General features: G+C 40.8%; 1 protein-coding gene across 1 annotated transcript in view; it reads left to right on the forward strand.

Annotated features, from left to right (window-relative positions):
• The window catches only part of LOC143179802 (agrin), a 399,531-nt gene that overhangs the window by 96,708 nt on the left and 277,955 nt on the right, over positions 1-24,868 (forward strand). The window contains exon 3 of the mRNA XM_076379178.1: positions 9,285-9,320. Coding sequence (XP_076235293.1) covers positions 9,285-9,320 — 36 coding nt within the window. The remainder of the gene's footprint in view (positions 1-9,284; positions 9,321-24,868) is intronic.

The raw sequence follows: 24,868 nt of genomic DNA on the forward strand, positions 1-24,868 counted from the left end.
GTGCAAAATATATACTATGTACAAAAATATCTAAAATATCAAAAGCATTGTGAATATCAGCGTGATTAAAGAATAAAACACATCTTTATTCGCATTGTGTTTTTTAGAATATACCTACAAAAATTTTATTTTGCATAAAAATCTGCAGTCCATTTAAAAACATTTTTAAATAACTTTCATGCTATGTTCCATAAATTATTTCCTTTTTTCTAATTCTTTGTCCTGAAATCATGCTACTAATTCTTGTATACGATTTTAAAATTTTCTTTAAAAAACTATTGTGAATGCATAATTTGTCTCCCATCTGTGGGATTTGCACTTTCGAAGCTTCCGGTCCATAAATTCAGGAATTTTGTTACGCTCCATCAGCGCTGCTCAAGCAGAATTCATTCAATAACAGATCGTGACGCTGCGCGTCAACCGAATACAGTTTCAATTATTAGCGACACGCGCCTAATACCATCACTGTCAATTGTGTCATGGCTAATTGCGGGCGGTTTAATGGAATTTTGGAGTAGACCATAGTTATGTAAGCTCAACTGTGACAAATGCTGTATGATGCAGACTTACGGTTGTCATATAGTTTACCGACGACAGCTGTTGTTTAAATTAGCACGTGTGGTAGTATGCCCTTGTCAGTTGTGGTTTAAAACACATCGAATAATTTCAGACTGAAAATTCGAGTGGGAAACTTTTGCAGGAGGCTGATAGTCACCTAGGATTCACTTAACAGTCAGCTAATAGTCTGTTGGGATTTGCCTAACAGTCAGCTAATAGTCAAATGGCAGAAAGCTAATAGTCAGCTAGGAGTCGAATGGTAGTTAGGTAATAGTCAGTTAACACTCAAACACTGACATTTTGAAACATCCAAATTTTGAAATAATCAAGACCAGAAACTGAAGCACACAATATATAATCATTAACATCTATCTAAAAAAATTCGTACATCACAACTCCCATAAAAAAGCAGTAAATATAATACCCATTACATTTACTATTTTTTCAAGAAAAGAGTCAATGATTATATAGAAGCCAACAGCTATATACGTTACCCCAAATAAAAAAAAAATGTAAAAATTAGGAACTAAATATTTGGACACGCGAAAATTCTAAGCAAAGTGCATATATTTTGTTAGATTTCAAAAAATTCTAAGAAGTCTAAGATACATCTATCCACCTCAATAGATCGCACTCCACTGATCCTAGATTTTCACTGAGCAGTCCGCTAGTCGAAGCATCCTGCCAGCGCTCATATGTTTGAATTCTCTGAACAGATTCGCCTGTACACAAGCACCGTGACGCGAGCGATCCAGACAGAGAATCGGGGCAAGTATATCGCGCACGTGGGCGCAGTTACGAAAGACGTGAGCGCGAAGCTGGCGAGGAAACTTTCTTCATTTTTCGCCTGGCCCCCCTCCACGAGTCGGGGCAAAGTTTTTCCCTGAAATATCACGGGAATCAATCGCCAGCACGAGTGGCCCCGATCGGGCGGCCTTTGCCACGCTTTCCGCGTTGGCTCAGACTTTGGGAAAAGTAACGAGCCAGTTTCAGCCGTTCCAATAGTTTACCGACGCCCCTCGTTCCACACTCTTGGGAAAATCTGAATGTATGATTAGTCCAGCGATAGCAGGTGCCCCTTCCTGCGAATAAATTCTAGGAGACGTGGATCCGCTCTCCTCGAAAAGGTGAAGGAAATATTACTGTGACAGTTTTGCAAACTGTCGTGAATTTTGCAGTGTCTCCACCTCTATTGACGGAGAAGATTCGGTGTGATTTGTGTGAAGGGTGTCACTGTAAGGTAGTACAGTTGGATTGTTTGAATTTGGTGAAAGATTGACGATGATGGCTTCAGTGAAATTTCAAGTGTGTCTTTATGAGTGATATATTCCATTATTCTTTGGATATTTCTAGTGGTTACTGATATTTTTGTTACGATAGAATGTGTGCTAGATATTATGTCGAGGTATGCAAGGCAGTACCATTTTTGTGTAAAAGTAGTCCATATATGAGTAACATGGCAGTCTAAGTGTAAATAATTGGTACACTCCATCTGTTCTCTAAATATAAGTAGAAAATACCCATCATTGGTCAGACAGACAATTCACACTACTTTTAGATTCATTTTCCATGTGTTCTTTTTGGAAGTCGGTCTTTTATACATTTTCGATTATTGCAAATGGTCAATACACTGAAATCTCGACGAAGAGCTTTAAACAGCCAGCTTAAGTAGTCAGCTCAAGCTACAGTACGACACGAGTAATTCTCATCCGCGTAGCTCAGACCCTATCAATATTATTGATCGAATTACTGTTACAAGTGAACCTATCTGGACCACTAAATCTGCTTGTTGTATACACGTAAGTACTCTAACACCACTGTATTATAGCGAATGGGGTTACAGCCAGCAATTCGCTATTGATATTGAAATTCTATTATACCCCAAACTTCTTACTAGTAGGAACGTATAACGTGTACTAAAGGAGACATTTATATTAGATACTCGAATCTTCACTTAACTCACACCAGTATTTTTCTTTATTTTGTTTCTTTTATTATTCTGTATACGAACCATCGACTTAATATTATTTATTTAACAGAAGAAAAAATAGTTTATCAGATGGAAGTTCTTAAAATTACTTATCAATTATTAAGAGTATTACCAATAATGCAGAAGCTGTGTCTCCCAATATTAATAGAATATTAAAAGAACATTTTAAAAAAGCAACTCTCCTCACGATTAATTATGCAAGGTGTTTCATAAGTTTGACCCACTTTGGGAGTTGATTGTATGCTTAAAAACAATGAAAAGAAGCTAACAAGAAGATAACAGCCCGTATGTTCAATTGAATTCGCATAATGAATCCCAGCATAACAGCAAAGGTCACAGAATAGAGGTCGGTGTTAGAGGTTGCTCCAGAATAAAATATCTCTGCGCCACGATCTGAATATTCGCGAAACCTCTTGGTCCTTTCATATTCAAATAATCGTTTCCAGGGGATCGCTCCCCTCAGCCGCGGAAGCAACAAAGATCGTGATTCCCTGGAACAAAGGTCATTATTTGCGAGGTGAATGAATTACAAATCGCGGGCTGTTATTAAAACGAGAGGGCGTCGTTATTCCCGCTGGCTCGTTCGTGTGGCAAATTTCTTTTCCGCCGCGCCACCTGACGCCTATCGGTTTATTGGGAGCGAAAGAAAAAAGGAAGGCGACGGCGCACGTGTTTCGTCTTCGGCAGCGGTACACACAGCATAGGAAACGGAAAATCGAAAGTGCTTCGCCACCATTTCCGGCTCCCGGTCCCTCGATCTCTGTCTCCCTCGCGCCATCGAGCCGCGGACCTCGGGCGTTCCTGTCGAATGCAAAAAAGGAGAATGAAATATCGCGTCTGCGAGCACGACGCGTGAAATTCTTCCTTCGAAAATGGCTTCGAAAATATACGAGACGCTCGGCCGGCACCCATATATCTGGAAATCCTTTCGATTTAGGTGGCACCGCGAAAATAACAATTTCTCATGGCAAATAATAACACTTCTTTCCTATTTCCCCTCTTTCTCATCGCCAGTGATAGGGGTGAGTTGCTGGCATTGCATTAATTAAAGTGTTTTATGTGATATATTTTTTTCAGTTGCCACTGCCCTCTGCGGGGATGCGTGATGAGGTTGAGAATTCGGTTTCTAAAGGTGTGTGTACGCTACGTGTTAGATAACAGAGTTAAGTAACTTTTTAGTAACCAGAAAGGGAAAGAGGAACAGAAGAACAGAAAGATACTTTATTAATGCAGCCTTGTTTTGTAACCAGTATCACATTTCACATTTTTCACTACTCTATTAATCTATACACTGCCTAAAATGTTGTTCCTGCTGCTCATTGTCAGAGCTGAGTAACCCAAACTGAGTGTTTATCTAATTCTAAGAATGAACTCAAAGCTGCACAATTAGTCTCAAAAAAGCAGCGAACGAGTCAATATCAGAGTTCCAAAAACTACCCCTTACAAAGAGAGTGCTCGTAAAGAACACACTGTTAATTCTTCTACTTTTATTCTTGCATTTTGCTATTATATTTCGTTTGTTTCATCACGTTCTTCTCTCAACAATAATTTCATTCCCTCCTACAGCTATTCACCTTAACGATGTCTTACCGATATTATAAACGTATCAAATAATCAGCAACATTCCTATATTATCGATACTCATCGATACCAGTACCAACAGTTCCGCTTCTACTCCACACCATCGGCGTCCAATATCAGCAGGACTTTGACACAGTGTTCGAGGATTCTAGACAAAACCAATAGCCAGTAGCAGGCCCGAGGCTCTCTGGACGCGTTCAATTTTTCACGTCCCAGCCTCGAGGCCATCCCTGGGCTCCACCTAGTCGGACGATGTACATTCTGATACGGTTCGATGAACCTCCTCCGCGTCGAAATTACACCTGTGCAGTCGGGCAGGGTGCGCCTGTGTGGCCAGGCTAGGTGCAACTGTGTTATCCGTCGGTTTGTGGGAGTGGCAACACGTGTTACCCATGTGTGTCAACCCGTAGTCATAGCCAGGACGAGAAAGGGGAATATCGGCGCGATATCGGGCTGCAGGAGTTCTCATAGAGGCGGGCTGCATACATATCGCTGGTTTGCTAGTGCCGCGTGGCACGAACTGCACGAAACGTGCATACACGGCCGAACGCGAGCGGCCCTTTGCGGTCCCGCGGTGTTCTTCCACAGGTCGACGGCTTCTTTACGTTCGCCAGTAATTTTTCATAAGCGACAGTGAATGGCTTCCCCTACACTCTACGCGATTCCTTCGATCTTTAATTTGCTCTCGTTTACATTCAGACGAATGTTTAGGGAAGCGTGGAGCGTGCCTCGCTGAATATTCATTTCTGCTCGCGTGGGCGGGGAGGGCAGTTCTTTCGCGTGACAGCGGAGGAAATTTATGGAAGCGCGAATGGAAATTGTTTTTATGTTATCTTGAACTTTTTGCTCGGTGGACCTCGGAATTTTGATAAATTATTGAGTGTTTGGAATGTATCGCTCCGTGAAGGGTGGCTCTCCGTGGGTGATCTCTGAGACGTAGTTTATTGCGATTCTGTGATGTATTTATTCGTTTTGAATATTGAAGCTTCATTGTTTTTGATATGAGATGGTAGACGAGATTTTCAGTTCAGGATGGGTCACGTTTCGTATGCTGATTTTTATTTACTTAGAAAATCTCTTTGGATTGCCATTCGAAGGATCTGAGAAAAGGCGATTAATAAATATAAGTCATTCTTGATAATAAATTATCACAAATCACTCAAAACTCATCATCCTCTAGTAAAAAATTCCTCTATAATTACTATATATCCTCTCTTTTAACAACCTTGATTCCCAACTGCACTAAATCTCGCCTCATATCTAGCTCCATGCAGTACCACCCCAGAAAACGCCGCGCAGGAAGTGATTCGCACTTAACAGCAATATTTCCTGGGAATGCTTTCATTAAAAACTTATTTAACGAGGAATTTTTTCCCCGACAGTATATTGTGTGCTGCGCGCGCATAAAACCGTGTTGCGCCTGTTCGTTGAAGTCTGAAAGACATGTAATTGCTCGTTCCGCAGAGCGTACTTCCGCGCTGGCTATTCGTTCGTCGAGCGCGCGCCATCCGCCCGAGACTGCTGGCGAAAACAGTTATTAAAAATTTCGCACATAAACAACGGATTGGCCGCCGACGCTTCGGGGTTCGTCGACTGACGATCACAGCGAGCGGGGCTTAGTTCGTCGAAGCGAGCAGATGAACGAGTATAATTAAGAAACAATTTCTACCAGGCAATGGAATCTCGTTTTCGCGGAGGGGTCGATGGGAGGGGCGCGGCGGTCGCGGTGGATAAAATTTGACCGCTATCGAACGAGCACTAGAGACTGTGCAACGATGCGAAATTGCTCTCCACGTCCTTATGAATCGCCGTGACGACGTAATTACGCCGCCATTGCGACGAGTAATTTCCGAAACGCGCGTTTCGTTCGCGTAAACGCCGTGAAAACTCGCTCGGAAGAATACAATTATGCGGGGACAGCGAGCGACTGAGTTCTCGCGCGAAAGGGGACTCTTAATCCCCGTATAATATGTTTGAAACTGAAATTAAAGAGGGAAATGGATTTATGCTTCTGCGACTTTTATAATGGCGGACAATGAATTCCTGATATGCTTGCAAAACGAGTTCGAATCGGGATGAGAATTCAAAGATGGGTGTACACTATGATATGTAACAAAGTTGTGCAGGATGTATCTAGCAGCTGTATCACTTGAATGTTTTTGAAACTATTTGTTGCCTGAAAAAGTGTTTAGAATGAAAGTTATTTGGTATTGAGGGTATGCTGCTTTTTGGTATGCTTCTCTTGATACCAAACAAGTTTCGTTTGAAACATTTTCTCGTGCAACAAATAGTTTGCGAGAAAATGTAGGAGATACAGTAGCGGGACTCACCCTGTGTAACAAAGTTATAGGGTGCCAACGTTTGGCACCTTGGACCTGGGACATCCTGTACAACATGTAGTACAAACCCACGTTTACAAAGTGTTTTGTTTATTTATAGAGGCCTGGATATTTCTCCCCACAAGCTTCTAATTTTTTTTAACTTCCCTCAACCCCCAATCAAATCGCAGTTCAAAGACCCACTCAATCTCCTTCACCAGTACTTATCACGTCTGCTCAACTCACCGCTGAGTCATCGCCTTCTCCTCCCCCGTTTTTCACTCGTCACGACTGAAATCCCCGTCGGAATTAAAAACGGCGTTTCCGTTGCATTGATTTTCGCGCCGCCCCGTCCCGCCGCCCTCCTCGAACGGGACATATTTAAAATACATTTGTTCCTCTTGAGGGCCCGCTTTTCCAGGCTGCGTACGAGTGTAGATTACCGTAAATGCATATGCGTGATGAATTACTCGAGCGAACGGGCGATATTTCTGCGTTAATATATTCCAGCGTCGGAGGGGTAACAAAACCGCGTCGCTTAAAAAATCCTGCGAGCCCCGGTAACGTGTATTTAATTGCAAGAATTATTGCGTTGCGCCGACCGACGTTAGTTGCAATTCATATCAACGTCGACAGCGTTCGCGGCGCGGACCCGCAGCTGCGCTCCACAATAACGCTCCTGCCCCCTAAAATTCGTATTTATTCCAGCCAGTGTCTTTTTCTTCTTTCCCCTGCGCCCTGACAGTTGCCTCGATAAAAATAGAGCTTCGGGTTCACTGGCTGTGGTCGAATTATGGTTCAGTTCTGAGTGGTGGCCTGGTGTCTGCTTTATAATTTACAAACTTGGCTACCTGTATGGTAAATGTACCGCGAAATGGGGGTATTCTAGTGGTTGATAATTCGATGAATTATGAAGGATACGGTGAATTATGCGGAGGCATTCTGAAAGTAACGCATGGAGAGTGATTTTAAGAACTGGGCTGAGCCATAACTCCTCTCTGCGTGAAGATAAAGGAAATTGGGTGGCAGGAAATATTGCGCTGTTTAATGAATTCTATCTTCTCACAACCACACCCTTTCACGTATCTCTGGTGGAAGGTAACTCGGTGCGAGCGTGAGACGCAATTGCATCATTCTTTAAATATAACATGAAAGGGAAACGGAAATTGAATGCAATAACTTTTCTGATGCGCTTTGGAAGAGTGTAATTTTTCATATGGTAGATTAATATTATCAGGGTTATTAGTTGATATCCTCTGTGGTAGTTTATACTGTAAGTGATCTAAATGATATATTGCACAGTCGTTTCATTAGAACATTTTCAAGATAGACTTTGAATAATCATGAGGTAGCTTTGGAAGTTCTGTGTAGGTTAGTAAATTTGTCTGAGTGCTTAATTGATTGATTGATAAAATATATGCAGTTTTCAAAAAGAAAAATAAAGTAATAGTATATGTACGCGGGGAGACACCCGCAAAGTAGTATAACTTGAATATGATCAGACACATATTGAGTAGTATATCCACGAGTATGGTCAGACATTCTGTAAGTAGTATAACCTTAACTATGATCAAACATATACGATGTAACTTATGTAATACTCTTACCTAGTACACGTTAAACTTAATTCCTAAAGCATTAAATTACATATAAATCGAACCCAAGTAGAACAAATACATATATACAATTTTTAAGTTATCTTTATAGTCCACAATTCGTCTTCCTCTAAATCTCTACCTTTTGAAACATTAAGTTGTAAGTACTCACAACGTATCTATCGTCTCTATGAAGGAATATTTACCTACGATGCTCTTTGAGATATCCACTACTGAAAAGTGAAGAAAACAGTAAAAGAGATAAAGTTTCTAGCGTTGCATTTCTCGTTACACATTAACATGCGAATGACACAACGCAACTTTGATACAACAGAGCAAGCTTGATTTTGGCTACCCCTTCGTCACGAGCCAGAATTCATCCAGAAACTTGTAATTATTTCCAACGTCATACGTGTCGAGCGACGCGCGTTCTTCATTAAAGGGCAGCCAGGAAAGGATAATTAAAAGTTTCATGAGGAACGTCAGACTGCCTTAAGATGTTGTTTCGCAACTAGGGGGACCCTAGATCTCCCTGTTATTTGCTCCTCGAAATTGCCCCGACCCAGCTTTCTGCCTTAACCCCCGCGTAAGTTTTCCTTCTCTTCGGCCTCGTTGTTCGAGAAACCTCGGATCGGGGCTGATTAACGCTTTGCCCCTTGATTACGGTTGTCTTACGACCAAGTCGACGAAAGTTTGCCAGCGATGCGAGAGTGTTTGATTTCGTCAAGAGGCAAACTTGTAACGCTGCCCTGGATCGTTGAATCGGTTCCTCGACCCTCTTGACGCGTGAATCGAAATTTTCCTTGCAGAAATTTTCTGGTTATTCAGGGAAGGTGTGTTATAGGTATCCTGCTGTTAAATAGATATTAGTAGTCAGTAGAGGGTGATATAGGGAACTTATTTGAGTGGCTGTTGAGAAGGGAACTTCGATAATTGGAACTAAGAATTTGAAGTATTTAAGTGAGTCTAAATTACCATGTTATGTAGCGAAGTTCAATGACTCTTTATAATAGAAAACAGAAAAGGGAAACGTGTTTATGTGTGTTTTCCTGTTTTCTAAAATGTTGTATAACTTTGCTATAAATATGTACTGTAGATCCAGTTCTAGAAGTTTCAGAAGCATAAGGTAATCTTATGCACCATTTAGAAGTAGCTGCTTGATACTCGCTTTACTAAGCAATTCTTAACGCATATGTAACATCGTGACTAATTTCACTAATATCAATCCTTTTCTCTTTCCAGATACATCCTACAAGCCGCAACGTCCCATTATCGAGGGTGAGTCTTCCCATTTTTTGTATCACTGTATACCTCATCATAATGTTTCTATAACTCCTATTTAACTTGGCATTACTAACAAGGGACATTATTTTATAATTAGTGTCATCTTGCGATTTCGATTAAACTCAGTATACAAGCAGTGCATAAACCAAGGCTATAGGAGAATATTCTTCTAATATTCTATTCATATACCAAGCTGCATCAAAATCGTAAGATGACACTAAACTGATGTTCCTTGTAAAATAAAATACAACACTCTTCAAGCAATTATTTTTCACCATAATAAAAAGTGTTTAGCTTCACAAATTTACTATAATCTTCAAATTCTAGTCTACCACTTAAATATTAGAATTTATTGCACTCTATCTGAATACTCTCGCAAAAAACTGATTTCAAATAAGCACAGCCTTGTTAAATATGCTGAAAAGATGATTCCGCTTGACGGTTTGGGAAAACGACGATAACGATACAGGTGGCCAGCACGGCGAAAGGCTGAAGCAGTCGTGAGCTGGCATGATCGAAACAAGAAATGGCGGATTGCTTGCGTAACGATCGCACTTTAATCGTTCGCGGTGGGCGATGCAAATTAGCCATCACGCGATATTTAAGAACGCGTTATCCCAGACGTCTGACCGACACGAGGGCTCGTGTCTTTCAGCCTGGCTCACGACTCAATTACAAAGGGCGAGCACAGGGCCAGGCAAATCCAGAAATTGCGATTCGAACGATCACGCCATCACGACCACGTCGAGATTCTTAGCGGGTTAATTAAACGAGCCATTCTTGGAAGCAATTTTTCTGCTGCTCGATCGCGTTCGTTTCGCCCTTCACTGTTGCTATCGCGGTCGAGCTATTTTCCCCTGGGTGAGATGCAACAATGGCCGAGCATAAATACGTGGAATTACGTACGTAAAATACAGCTGCTCCCCGAGTCGCGAAACTGTGGACGCCATTGTGTGAACGAAATATATTTGCTGAGGCTGGTGTCGTTGAGGAACGTCGATATTTCTTTTGGATGAGTAGGGATTGATATAGGGTGTGTTTAGAAAGAGGTTTCTGAGGTTATAGCATTCTATAAATTTTAAAGCTTTTTATTTACCTTGACACATATGGGTATCTATAGAGCATAGGAAATTATTTTCGACACTTATTTTAGGTATAAGTAGGTACTAAATACGTAGCTATTTTTTAATATAAAAATTGTGTATTTTGTATTAAATAGTATAACAACGATCGTGACTACTCAATCTATTATGAATTTCGATTCAATTAAAAATAAATTCCTATTACCAAAGTAAAAATACAAAATTTTGGGATTAAATATATTCCATAACTCTGTAACAAATTTTGAACAAATTTTGCGCTCATAACACAATTATAATATAATTTTAGGAAAAGTTACGTTCCCAAAGCACAACTAAAATTTCACAATCAAAATTTCATTTAACTTAGGCTTCAAAATTCATTGTAGTTCAAGCCCTATTACTGGTTCTCCAACAAACTTCAAACAAACCTAGGTATTTTAGGTAATTTCAAATAAAATTTCAATGGCTGATTTCGAACTGAACATTGCATAGCTCTATGTACAAGTAACATGTAATTACACTAAAATGATCAGTTCTAGATAAGAAGAATCCCGAACATGTATTCCCCTTTTGTCAGTTATCCGAGTTCAAAGCTAACATGAATAATCATCGGCAGTGCTCGAAACAGAGACTACTTAACCGAAAGGGGATCAAACGTTCGTTCATAAATCAAGATTACCGGCAATGCTCTCGATTCAGCTTTCCCTAAAGTGAAAGAACATTCATCGAGCTCATTCATCGCGGCGTTTCGATCATTATCTTTTGAAACGCTGAAAAGGTGTGCACTTTTACGGAACACCGATACAAATCATCCTGTCAAACGCGTTATGCGAGAGCTCTTTTTCAAGCCCCCCTCCAATGTCCCCCATTGTTACAAATGCCGTATTTTCCACGCATATTGGCTGTCGGGTTTTATTCGGGTTTTTCGTTATCGGTGCTTTGCGTTTGTCTTCGACGCGTAGGCGGAATTTTCAGCCAAACAGATCGAAGTTCTTTTTTATTGTACCGATTCGGCGGAAAGCATAGGAAAAACAGGAATAAAGAGAGTTAATTCGTCAGTTGCGAACGACTTGTCGGGGGACAGAGCAAGGTAAATATTTGTAAGGAGGTACGTTTCCCTGCCTGCCAGTAATTATTACCCCTCGACAACGCTTTCGTTAATTAACAGTTCAGGAAATGGGTCAGGCAAACGGACAGAAATCATAATGGGTGTTTTAGTATTCTATTATTTCAGAAAGATTTGAGACCGCGGAAGCGCGTGACGTAACCGTTTCGCGACGAATAATTGTCGTTATCTGGTTCGAAGCGAAGCACCGCTGGGCTCTTCAGTTAATTAAAGAAAACCGGAAGGGTGTGCTGATCTAGCGCTTGTGGATCTTTTGTTTAAACGATTCGTCAGAGGAATTAAATAAGTACATAAATCTTTGACTTAGATAAACGAAAGCAGACCAATAGAACTCAATTGCTTCTGGCTGTATTTTGCAAAGTTTCTTCGAACCACGTTCACTGCAAACTCATTTTCAGAAGTGATATACGGGGTGAGTCTCCGAATTTCCTAATTTTTCAGAAAGAGGAAGAGAGACTATAGATCTGTAGTCAGATGGCAAAATTGAGACACACAATTTTAAAGAAAATAAAAATCCAAGTTGCACCAGTATCAACAACTGACTAATACACGTTTTGACTCATACAAATTTTTCTTTTCACTTATTTACGTCTTTACCATTGGTTCATAGCATTCCCAACTGAATGAAAAGCTTCAAATAAAATACTAAACATTATACTGTTACTATGTCTAATTTCAACTTTTCGAGTTCTGTTAAAATATGCACGAAAACCTCAGCAAAAGGAGCGACAGTTTTTAACCCACCTAGCTCGAAAGAGTTACTGGGTTAATTCCTGCTTCCCTACGTCTCGCGTAGCTGGGATCCCAGAACTCGGGATGCCACGAAGTCTAACCGTTATCCAGAATCGCGGTCGCCACGGATCGCCTTAACAAGCGCAGAAATTACCCTGCACGTTTCAAGAGCAAGGGTCGGCATGGAATGCCTGCGTGAAATTTGTAGCGCAGCGAAATGTCGATTATCAATTATTACCAAAGTTCGCGGGACGTTGGTGGGGCGCGGCGGGGGTGCAGGTATAGAAGGAGGAAGGACGAGGGCGGACGTTAGGTACAGTTACCATTATTTGAATAGTTCACCGATACGATCGTTTCGGCAATGCGCACTGCGGCTATCCGAAGTTTGAACATCCGGATATTGAATACGGTTATGCGGAAATTGGGAATATTCCGGATACTTCGGTCGCCGTTACTTCGGCGCAGCATCAGACGTCTCGATGACAACGGTCGGCCATGGCCAATTAGTTTTCCATTCGGCGTAAACCAGCTCCGAAGGTGTGGTACGCGCGAGCAATTAATTGGAAACTACTTTGATTCTGTGGAATTATCTGTAGGCAGCGCTGCCAGGCTCGATTCTACGACTGTGGAACAGTAACGTCATCCTCACTACCACTTTGTATACATTCGTGACATCGTGTATGTTTTTAGTATATTTTTTAAGTATGTGAAGTGTTTCGAAAAATATCGATAAGGTGATTCATAAGAAATTGTTGATTTAGTGGGAAATTCCTAGGTACTTTAGGATTGGTGAATTGGATACATAATAGGGGTTGTGAAATGGTTATCAAATGTGTTAACAAATTTGTGAGAGTAGGTTGAAATAATGAAGAAAGAGAATAATGTGGGAATAAAGTTTATAATGTGGATTGTGGATGCAAGTATTAAGAATTCTAAAATTCTCAATGATAGCAAGAAAATTGATACTAATGGAAACGCACGGAAAATTGCGTGAGCGTTTGAAGTAGAAATAATAACAGCAGTGGGAATAGCGTGACAGCTATAAATGATAGCACTAATAGATATATCAGAAACATTCCGAATAATAAGAGCAGCAGAACTAACGGTAACGGTGGAAAAATTGAAAATAATGGAAGCCATTAAAATAGTGGGAGCAGTGGTAATAATGGAAATAGTGGGCATTTCGTTAGAGGAAAAATTTAAATGCTTTCCCACCCGAGTGCACCGCGAATAGTGGAGATAATGGTTTCGCGTTGCCACTTGATTTCACCCTATGGCTGTTACTCGCAGGGGGAATAGCGCGGCGTTATCCTTCACCGAGACACGATTTCGCATATCGATGGGACATCCGCGGCGGAACTGGCTGGAGTGTTTGCACAGAATCATTCGAACATTTTCAGAAGTCTCGCGTTTCGAGTGCATTCCTGGTGCCAAGGAAAGCCTAGAATATATGTCTGCGTTTTGTGGCCCTCGAGACGCTCCCAAGCGCCGCGAAATTTATTCCATTTACGAATAGCCTACCCGCGAAAAATTTTTATCGAGTCTCTCGTCACGCTCGTATTTCCTCTCTCCGTGACGAGGCAAGGAGGATCGTATAATTCGTATAAATAATACAACGCGATAACAACACCCCCCTATTTTCCCCATCTGTGAAACAACATTTCTTTAGTTCTGTTTATAACTCGTGCACGGTGTTACACAGAACGTGTTTGGAGAGTGGAAGTATAGGAAATTTTTTGGTGGATATATTTTGTAAAATCAACATGGATGTTTGTTGCATTTCGGAGCCAACGTGGGGGAATTGTTTTTCTGCCGAAGAGGGAGGGCGAAATTGATAAATTGATGTGTAAAAAAGAGTTTGTTGATTTGAGGGGTGTTTGTGTGGAATAATTTGCAATAGCCATTGGGATGTGCGTAGTGATAAAGAAACAGTGAAATAGAAGGGAGAAATAGAGGGAAATGTAAGTAGTAGTGGTCAGTGTATGGTCAGACATTGAGTATGATTCTCTTTACATATTATAATCTAAGAAATATGTTAAATTTATCTTCAATTCTTTATGTTAAAATTTTCTTAGACTCAGAATATTAAAGTCAATCTGAACGAGAGAAAAAAACAGATTAATTAACCGAGTAATAATGAAATAAGTAGAAGAAATTAAATAAAACAGACACAAAGTGTCAAGGAATTTCGTCCAAGCATCCCATGCACGCCACGCACGAGCACTGAGCAGCGACACAAAACAACGCCATTGTTCCGCTGAATTAGGATGCATACTAATCCAAAGGTTGGCTAGGTGTCGTTCGAGCGTTTCACGCGTCATGGTTTCCAGATGAAGAAAGCTCGAGGATAGTGGGGCGAGAGAGAAGGAAGGGTGGTGGAGAGAGTGAGAGATGGAAGAGGGATAGAAGTAGGAGCTTTTTGAGAAGGGGAATTTCGAAGCGTAGAATTGTCTCTGTGCATCGTTGCGTTTCGAGATTCATCCGGCCTTTCTGTCCACGGGAACAAGATCCATTGTGCAGGGCGAAGGCCAGCGCTGCAGCGCGCTCGTACGCTGAAAAGTCACTGATACGCTGTTTTTTCCCTCTGCCTCGAGGGTGCACTGCGACGCGATATGCATCACTCGCATTACGGTCCCACGAATCGGCTGCATCTGCGCAAGATCGTTCGCGTGCATTCCCATGCAATGCTCCGCGGATCGTTGCCACTGACATGGCATACCTTCGCTATTAATCTTCAATTTCTGGGGGAAAGAATTCGTTACGGTTGCAAGAAAAATTCAGCTTTTACAGGATGAGAATATTTCTATTAAATTCATTAGAAAACTGGTCATCTTGTTCAGATATTCCATGTTTCATGTTTATTCGCACTTTTTGGAGTAGGTGTCTATAGATAGTAGATCTATTTCCTTGTACTTATTATCTTTTTTCTTGGAACACTTTAATTTTGAGAAAAATGTTTATACTTCGAAAATTCTGATTTTTGTAAATTTAGGTTCGCAAGGAGTTTCAAAAGAACTCTGTCGATTTTCTTTTTCTACCACTTTTCAGTTTTCCAAGAAAACACTTCTTAAAGATTTATAGATACTTCCCATTTTTGCATACTTTTTTTCTGCTGCATTAAGTTAAAAAAAAATTAGACTTTTCGAGGTCCTGAAGTTCTCTTGTTAGACTACACGTATTATTCGAACAGACTTTGAATAATCATGACACTGAAAACAAAGTAAAACACAATATAAAGCACAAAGCTTAAACTAAACGAGAAGAATTTTAATTAGGAAGTAAATAGACGTTTCAGGGGAAGTTCCAAGTTGTTCCACGGACACGCTCCTTCATGCTTCTACAAACTACCCCTATTTCTTCATCCTCCCTACTGCAGTTCTTCACTCCCTTTTTCGACCGACTCTCAATAAATACAACTAAAACCACACACGTAAACATAGATATGAAAAATCGTAACGCACTAACAGAGTTCCATGAAAACGAGTTTTCTTTCTTCGAAAAGAAGAAAAACAGAGCCGCGAAACGAGTGACGCGAGTAATCAGATACAGTGGTATACGTGCAATCGTTATTTCGCATAGAGAAAGTTCCATTTATGGTTTATGACCTGTCCCAAAGGGGAACGCCAAACCGAGGGGGGGTTGAAGAGGAAGCGGAGCGTTCCATAGAGACGACTGGATGAAAAAGGTAGAGTTGAAATTCCGCCCAAAAATATTCTACGACAGCGGGCGCAGTTACTATAAATCGCTGCGTCCTCCTGTTCCATTCACCTCCCACCCCCTCTATGGCGGTGTGAATGCGGGCGAGGGACGAGGGGCAGGAAGGGGGCAGGGGTAGAAAGGGTAAAGGAACGCGTCGGTGGGAGAAAAAAGGAGTCTAGTCGATAAATTACACGTGAAAAAAACCGTCCACCGCGAGAAATAGGGGAGAGAGGAGCATCAGAGACCTCCGGGGACAGGAGGGGAACCAGGGAGGAAGAAAAGGGAGAATCGTCGACTCATGTGGTACAAATGTGGGAGGGCTCGTTTTTTACGGTTTTTTCTGACCTCGCTTGAAACCACCTTACACTGGACGCTGTTATCGGACCGCTCGCTGATATCGGCCGCGACATTTCAGCGAGCTTCTCGGTTCATTGAGGAGCGAGGAAAATGAAGGAGTTCTTAGTGAAGATTAGAAATAGTGAGAGAGTGTCCTCTGCGTGGCAGATTTTTTAATTTTAAAATATACTAGGGCAGGAGATTTTTTTATTCACAGAATTGTTTTTATAGTAGTGTAGTTTCTGAGTGGCTATAAAGTGCCTCAACATCGTCCCTTCATGAGTTTATTCTTCGACAAAGCAACATAAAGCCAATGTCTCAGTAGATGACCATGCCCCGATACCTGAACACTAGCGTTAACATTATTAAATTTTTTATTTGAGTTCTAATGTATTGGGTATACCTAATTAAACATAAAAACTAGTGTCACTTACTGGGATCTCATAATTTAAATATCGGGACATGCAGTTTTAGGTTGCTCACTTACTGAGACATTTCAAATCTTCAGGTATTGAAGTATTCAGGTACTGAGACATTTAACTTAGTGACTTCTGTCAGTTGCATGAGCAGTTCAGTGAAGACAGTCGAATATGCAAGATAAATGTCCCAATATCTGAACCCTTAACGTGTCAGATGTCTCAGTAAGTGAGGAACCTAAAAATATATGTATGTCCCGATACATGGATTACGACATCCCACTACTACAAGTACAATATAATAACAAGATACCATTTTTCGTTTTTAATTTCTATTGAATATTAAAACTCAAGTAAAAAACTAAATAAAAATAAGTGTTAGTGTTCAAGTATCTTGACACAGTCAACTACTGGGACATCAATTCACTCAAAAAAGTGTCAGAAACGAATACTCCTGGTTTAACAATTCCTAGTCGACATGATTCAGATATTTCTTGTTTCTCGGGTCACGAAAAGAGAGGGGACACCCCTCCTTACAGCTTCGTGTGCGCGGCACATACGCGTCTTTGCGCGGGCCTGTACGTGGCGCGCAAGCTACACCCGCGGACAAAGATAAGGTTACGCTAAGAAATTGCTTTCCGTGGGACGAAGCCAAACCCGTACCAGCTCTTTCTTCTCGCGGCAATCTTTTCTTCTCCCTTTGCCTTCCTCCACATTCCCCCTCTCCTGCATCCCCCTACCCCCCTCGTTCTTTCTTCCTGTTTCCTTTTACGCCACCTGTCCCTCTCGTTCCACCAGCACCCTCGATCCCTTCGACTCTTACGTATGCCGCCTCAGCTTTCGTTTTTGTCCACTTCCTTCCGTCGAGATGCACGCCGACAAAGCGCGACGCAGTCAAAGGCGCGCGGGTAACCGTGGCAGAGGCCTTTGAGCCAGCGAACTGGGCGAGGGGCAAGGTGACGATCATTTTGTTACGATAGGAGTTCCATTCACGTCCCCGAAGTTCCGCGTCGACGTTCAGTCGTGCTTCGATTCGAGTTCCTGCGCGGGAGAGACAAATTAGATGCCAGCGATCTTCCCTCACCGTTTCCGGGGTAAGTGTCGTAAGTGGAGAAAGCTGACGCTTCTGTTGATGGGGTGTTTCGTTGCTTTCTTGTGGGTGGTTTTAACTTTTGGATGAGACTTCGAGCCTTCTCTTTTTATTTTCTTTTTTACTCTATTGATGGGTTTCTGTTGTTGAGAGATTTAATTGATGGGTCGTTTGATTAGACTCTTGTGGATGGTTCGAATTTTGGCTAACATCTGGGTGCTTCCAAGAGGCATGAATTGTACTTGTACTTCACAATTCAGCAATTTTTCGAGCCTTCTCTTTTTTAATTTTTGTACTCTATTAATAAGTTTCTGTTGATGAGAGATTTAATCTATGGGTAGTTTGATTAGCTCCTTATGAGTGACATGAATTTTTTAATGAACTATGAAATGTATTTATACTTCACTATTTTCTTCTTCAGCTTTTTTCTACTTTATTATAGACTAAATTACATTACAATTTCTCAGTCTCATAAATCCCCCCACAAAAGACTATATACTTACCTTTCTCACCAGCAGTTTTCAAAATGTCTCATACTCAATCGAACTTCCTCTCTTCCAACATTACACAAAAACTTCCAAGTTTGCATTCCTCCCTTGTTTTACCTGTCCACGCCTCGTATGAGAATCCCTGAGCGGCTAACGAGCGCGAAAACAGCGGATATCGGTTGTCGCAATAATTCCATCAATTTCCTTTTTATTAACGTCGAGCCGTGCTCGCGCGAAAGGATTAATACGCGACAGTAAATTGAGTCGCTGAAATATCTGGCTGTTAGTCCAGCAATCCTGTGCACCGTATTCGACGCGTCCGAGAGAGTGCGCGGTAACCGCGTAATGCGTCGCATAACAACGAACGATAACACTTTATTATATTTTACAAAACCGGTCAGTAGCACCGGTTGCATTATGAGCGAAAAGTCAATGCTCGAGGGGTGGGGAGATCTGGGAAGGGTGATGGCAGGGGGGGAGCGGCGGGGGATTAAAATTAGCCACGTCATATTAACAGGTCTGGCGTGCAATTTAGGTATTATTTAAACCCGTTTGCTGTAAATAAACGGGGCGAGCGATAATCTCGTACAAGTTATAATGAAAAGCAAACGCTTGGCTCGTTTAACACGCACATGGTTCGAGTTCTTTGAATCGACACAACAAATCAGTGACTGGCTCTACTCTGGCTTTCGCTTCTTCAGGATTTTTTAATTACTGCATTTGATTAATGAGGCATTTAGCAATTGGTTGGCGGGGAGAATTTTCTCAATGGAATGAGTTAATTCCAAAGATATTGAAACTTTCATTTTATTCAATTTATTAAAGCTGACGTTTGATATATTATGTATCTAGGGAGATGGAAAATATGGTATGGAATTTAATTTATGAGAAAATTTTGGAACATTTTAATTTTGGATCTTCATTATATTTGTTCTGAAATTTCTTTTGATCCTCCTCTGAAGGTTAGCATTGGAAAGTCGACACCTCTGTTTCGTTTGACCTCTGTGTATTCTAATTATGATATATTTAAGTTTTGAAATTTTTGTTTTAGAAAAAATTAATTTTTAAGGGTTCTAGATATTACACTCAATTTTGAAACTAAAAATCGAAGCGGTATGTACGTTTTCCATTTCTTCGTGATTAACAAAATTTAATTAAAGCATTTTTCCCTCTCTCGGTTTGTTTGATATTCCAATTAATTTAACTTGGCGTAGTACAGACATATTGTCATGGGGTTTTAAAAATGATTCAATTTCATTTACGCGAAAGCTAAAACGCAACTAACTGAATATATTTCCACGGGTCGTTCCTCACGTAAATTCATTTTTATTAATACAAGTATCATGTTACAGTGATCAATGAAAAATTACCCCACATTTCGCGCACTTCACGCATGAGGAACGACGTTTATCGCTAATTTATTTCAAAATCCTTGTTCGATTTAAAACGAACGCTAGTACACGTCGATTCGTTATGTTCACATTGAGCTGACAATTCCACTGACTGGAAATTACGAACCGAGAAAGGGTCAATAATTTAATCCGCTTCAATCTTTTCCTCTTTTTCATTGCAAATTCATCGAACATCGACTCCCATCGGTTACAAATTGGATCCCTCATAGATCATTCCCGAAAATTCAATTCGAGCTCACAGTTTAATCTTTCACGAGTTTAATCTTCCATGATTTAATGTTATTCGAGTTCAGGTAGGTATTACAACCCCGCTACAAAATCCTCGTTTCTCCCCCACCGTCGAGTCGTCGACGACAGAAAACAGAATCTACACGCACAGACAAAGGGCAACCACGAGGGGCGAATAGTATCCGTGCTCTTGACTCGAGAGACCGCTGGGGAATTAGTTTCGACAACGTTGAACGCTTCGGGGTTATACTCGACGCAGATGTCGACGAAAGGAGCAGCCCCTTCCTTTCGTATACGATAATCGATGCCCTCGTGCTCGCGGCCAATGGATTCAATATGCAGCGAAGGAGAAATGCCCGTACACGGTGGCGGGAGAAAAAATAGAGACAAAAGCGAAACGAGCCGCCGCTGAAAATGGAAGGTATGAATTAATCAACTACGCTGGCTCTCGTGGCCTGTCCTTTATCGAGATACCTCTGCCCCGCCACGCTTCTCCCCCCGTGATTTTGCGAATTCGGTTTCATCGTTCTTTGTTTTTTCCCATCGATTCTGTTGTATTTCAATTCGCCCTTTTTTGGTCGAGGAAAAATAGGTTCCTCGTTCCGAGCGATTTGAAAAGAACAGTGGGCGCTCGTCAGCGTGCGGCTGGTAACTAAAATTTATTAAATACAGTTGACTGTGTGGTGCCTCTTCCATGGTCAGTTTAAATATTGACCAGCTCCACTGTCGCGTCCATGCCAATTGACGCGTATTTTCTAGTATTTTCATGGTCCCTGCTTTTCGATGGTCTTTTAGTACACGTGGCTTTAAGGTTTGTTCTGATTAGTTAAGTGGCTTGAGTTCATGCCACTTGGGTTCAAGCAGCTTGATGTCAAGTTTGTGCTCATGTAAGTTAATCCAGATAGCAGATGAGGACTTGAAGAGGTCTATTTTATGTCCATTTTATGCCTGAACGTCTTTCGATCAAATTTATGTAATAATATATGTCTTAACGACTTCTGAAATGTACGTCCATAAGACGTCTTAAAGAGACGTTACATGTACATCTGAAAGACGTCTATTTTTTGTCTGAATATCAGTAGCTTGACTAATCTGGACGAGGATTTTCATTTATCGAAAAAGATCTCGTAGCTGGTTCGAAAGCTGGATTCGACGCGGCGTCGATTCTATCGTTCGATACCATTTCGCTCGTTCGAATCTGTGCCCGCGATCGTCGTTTTTGACTGGCGCCATTTCTCTGTCGAGTTTATTTCTGGGCGAAATCGCGCGTGTGCATGCTTATGTATACACGGGGCCTCTGTGAAATTGGAAACTCATTTGTGTGACTCGTTGGATAGCGATCGTTTCACTGGCCTGTTGGAGAGGATTTTGTATACTCTGTTAAATTGGTGTTATGCAGATTTTTTTGCAGTGAGAGAGGAAGATGATTTTGGGATGTAGATATAGTAGATTTGTAAAATAAAAGATATGGTCTCACTGAATTTTGTCTGTGATGCTTTGCTCTGATCGTTTCACGTATCACTGACCTATTCTACTTGAAATATTGTCTTTTGCTGTCAGGATTGTTTCATAACAAGGACATGTTTAATTGTAGTATTAGAATGTATTTACAAGGGACTTCTAACCCTTATGAAAGACTATTCAGAGCTTTAATATAAAGAATCACTAATTCAAGAATCTGAAGATTCAGGAACTTGAAGATTTGAAAGCTTAGAATTATTTTCTGAAAAGTTTGTCAATGTAATATTAACTTTGCATTAAATTAGAGTAGACTAATTCGCATAGTTTACACTTGAACTATCAGAACACAGAAATCGTAATTTGAGTAGTGATTTTCCTTTCATTCCAGATCGTCTAAATAGTTCTGTTATTGAATTCGTTGAAGCTCCAAATATCCTAACAAGCTATATCCCCTGAAAGAACTAACTGTAGGAATTCACTGAATAGTTCATCGCGTGTGTGCATCGAAACTATTACATGGGTCACTCTGCCACTAAAATTAGACAGAAAGAATTTAGAAACTGCTCGAATAGTTCAGTCTATCGGCAGCGCAATTAACTAGCAAATTAGAAATTTCGAGTTTCACTTCTGGTCTGAACACGATGTATTCCTCTTCCATTTGCAATTGTTTAACGCAAGACATTAACATTCGTGATTGCTTCAGAGTACATGTTTATAGTTAGACGTTCTGACTAACGTAGTCAATACGTAGTTACACAGATACAAGTTTCGTAATCTCACATGTGGTCGAACGTCTGACAAGTAGTATAACCCTGTATATAGCGTCGTCGAGTAAGTAGTATAATCCTGTTATGAGCGTACATCCAGTAGGTAGTATAATCCCTACATGCTGCCAAATGCCTAGTAAGTGGAGTACCACGTATATTGTTCAACAAGTTATGAGTACACGTTTAATTACAGATAGAATTTAATAATCTCTTCACTTCATTTTTATTATTAATAGAGAAGTATCTAATTAATGACATTTTTATTTCATAATATTGATAAAAGAGTACTTTCTTACTGCTTTTATCTGTGTTTTAATGTTCATAGAGTATCAGAAATTTGTGCAATCTGTGGAGTTAAAAATTATAAAAAAGGAAGAGAATGTTAAAGGATTCTTCTAGTTGAGATGTCGAAAAATAGGGACTTCTTTGAGAATTTTTTCCAAAGAAACTATGAAACTTTTTAATACAAGGGTTTCACTCACTTCTTTATTTACGTTTAAAGAATAATAAGCAATTTTTTCAATGCACAATAATAAGAAAATCACTTATTATTTTGTAAGCGTGAATAAAAGAATAAACGAAATCCTCGTATTAAAAACTTTCACAGTTCCTATGGAAAAAATTCTCAAATAGTTCTCTCAGCTAGAAGACCCTCTGAATTGACAAAAAGGATATATAGTCGTAAAGGATATAAATCCATCCCTGCAGGTTATCCAATTTGAATATCACCTATTGGAAAGCCAGCTAGAACGAAATGGTCGATGTTTCCGTTCAGCCAGACATTTCCCTTACTCCAAGTATTGTCAAAACCTTTGATTTGGAATGCAGGAGCAATCTTTCCGAATCAGAGTCACATTTAACAAGATCCAAGGTTCAGAACGCTCCATACGGTCACGGGCACGCGTGTAGAGGTACGTGGCCGAGCCGAAACCCTTTAACTCGTGCAATCGCGCGCTGTGACTGAGACATGGTCCTCCAGGGACGACCGGCTGAGATTTACGGACTCGATTCCGCTATATCGTTCCTCTGCACGTTCGTACGCAGACCACCGTGAGCTTGCAAGCATTTCGCTCCTCCTCTGTGTGCACGTACACACGTACGAGCACAAGTGCACCAGTCGCGAACACGTGAACGCTTCGTAGTCAGATACCTGCACGCTTTTCGGAAGTATTCCCCTCGTCTTTCGTCTTTGTGCCACACTGATCCAAGAGTTCCTTTCGCCTGGGGCAAAGTAAATTTCGGTGACTTTTAAGCCCAAATCCTCCTCCGCCCTCGATAGGTGTGCAGCCAAAGGAATGAACGGAGACAGAGTCTCTGAGATTTACTCGATACCTTTAAAATGGAGTACGTATTCGCGCTGTGGAATGGGGACGAGTGCTTCGTAGCGAGATTCGTTGTTTGTGTGTTCTAGATACAGCGGTGGAGAGAATATTACATATAAATTTGAATCAGAGATTTTAATTCTTGATTGTCTTTCTGCACCTTTCAATATCTGGCTCAGTGTATAGAATTTTATTTCACCTTTTGTAACAAGCTATCACGCTGTTGAATGGATTTCACTGCATATCGACCCCATTCTACTTGTCTGTCTGCGATTTCATTTCCCTTGTCTGATCGTGCACTGGCTTGTTCTACTTGTGGGTCTGCTTCAATATTCTTACTGTAGAATAGTCTGCTCTAGTTTTAACTGTAGTATACTTCTCTATATTTATTTTTTATTGGGTATATAGAATAATTCACTGTACCACCGTCTGACTATACTACTGTCCTATTCTACTTTCTGCACAAATGTCTTTCCATAAACATTACTTTGAATATTCTCGAACCAACCACCTTGCATCCACTTTTAATCCATAGTATATAGTCAGTTGATTGTCTGTGCCCTCCCAGGATGATCGTGGACTGCACACGATCCTTGGATTGTCGTTAACAGACGAACAATCGAGTACTCCGATCGTAATGATAATACGCGTATTATAGCTCGTTCTGGCTCTTGCTCGACGATATCCGAGTTCTGGCTGCACGGCTGATTGGGACTCAATACCAGAAGCCCGCTCATCCCGATACAACCTCATATATGTATGTACGTGGCTATCTGACTGGGCGTTTCGGTAACAATGGTGCATTACGTCGGTTTAATCGATGATAAATCACTCCGCGATATCCGTGACCAGCACACCATGCTTTTCGAGATGCAACGTTGAGAGAAATATTTATCGTCTGCAATGATGTACGACCGTTTAAAGCCGCGCCAGCCAGTTGCGCTTTTATCTCTTCTTTGGATTCCGGCTTGTTCTACGTAGACGATAAGTAAGTTACGTTATCAATTATTTACGAGTGGCAATAGGATTTATGGTTGCCGGATCGTAGACACGGCGATTCGCCCCGTGTTGGACAGTCGTATAGTAATTGTGATTTAGAAATATTTGAGATCCTGTTCTTGAGCATAAGTGAAGACTGAGCTGCTTTATATTTAGGTGTGGATTGGATTTGTAGTGAAAGGGGGCAATGATTATTCTGAAATAGCGAAATTTAGGTTGGGGTCAACGCAGGATTAAGATGTGAGTGACTTTTAATTTTTAAGATTAAAGATTTTTTAATTTTGGGTGATTGAATTTTTTAGTATTACAAGTATGCAAGTTTTCTAATATTATACTTAATAAGTACTGCAGTACTCAAGTGCTCAAGTATTCAAATATTCAAAT

This window comes from Calliopsis andreniformis, chromosome 1 (assembly GCF_051401765.1).
Source record: "Calliopsis andreniformis isolate RMS-2024a chromosome 1, iyCalAndr_principal, whole genome shotgun sequence".
NCBI classification, from domain to species: Eukaryota; Metazoa; Arthropoda; class Insecta; order Hymenoptera; family Andrenidae; genus Calliopsis; species Calliopsis andreniformis.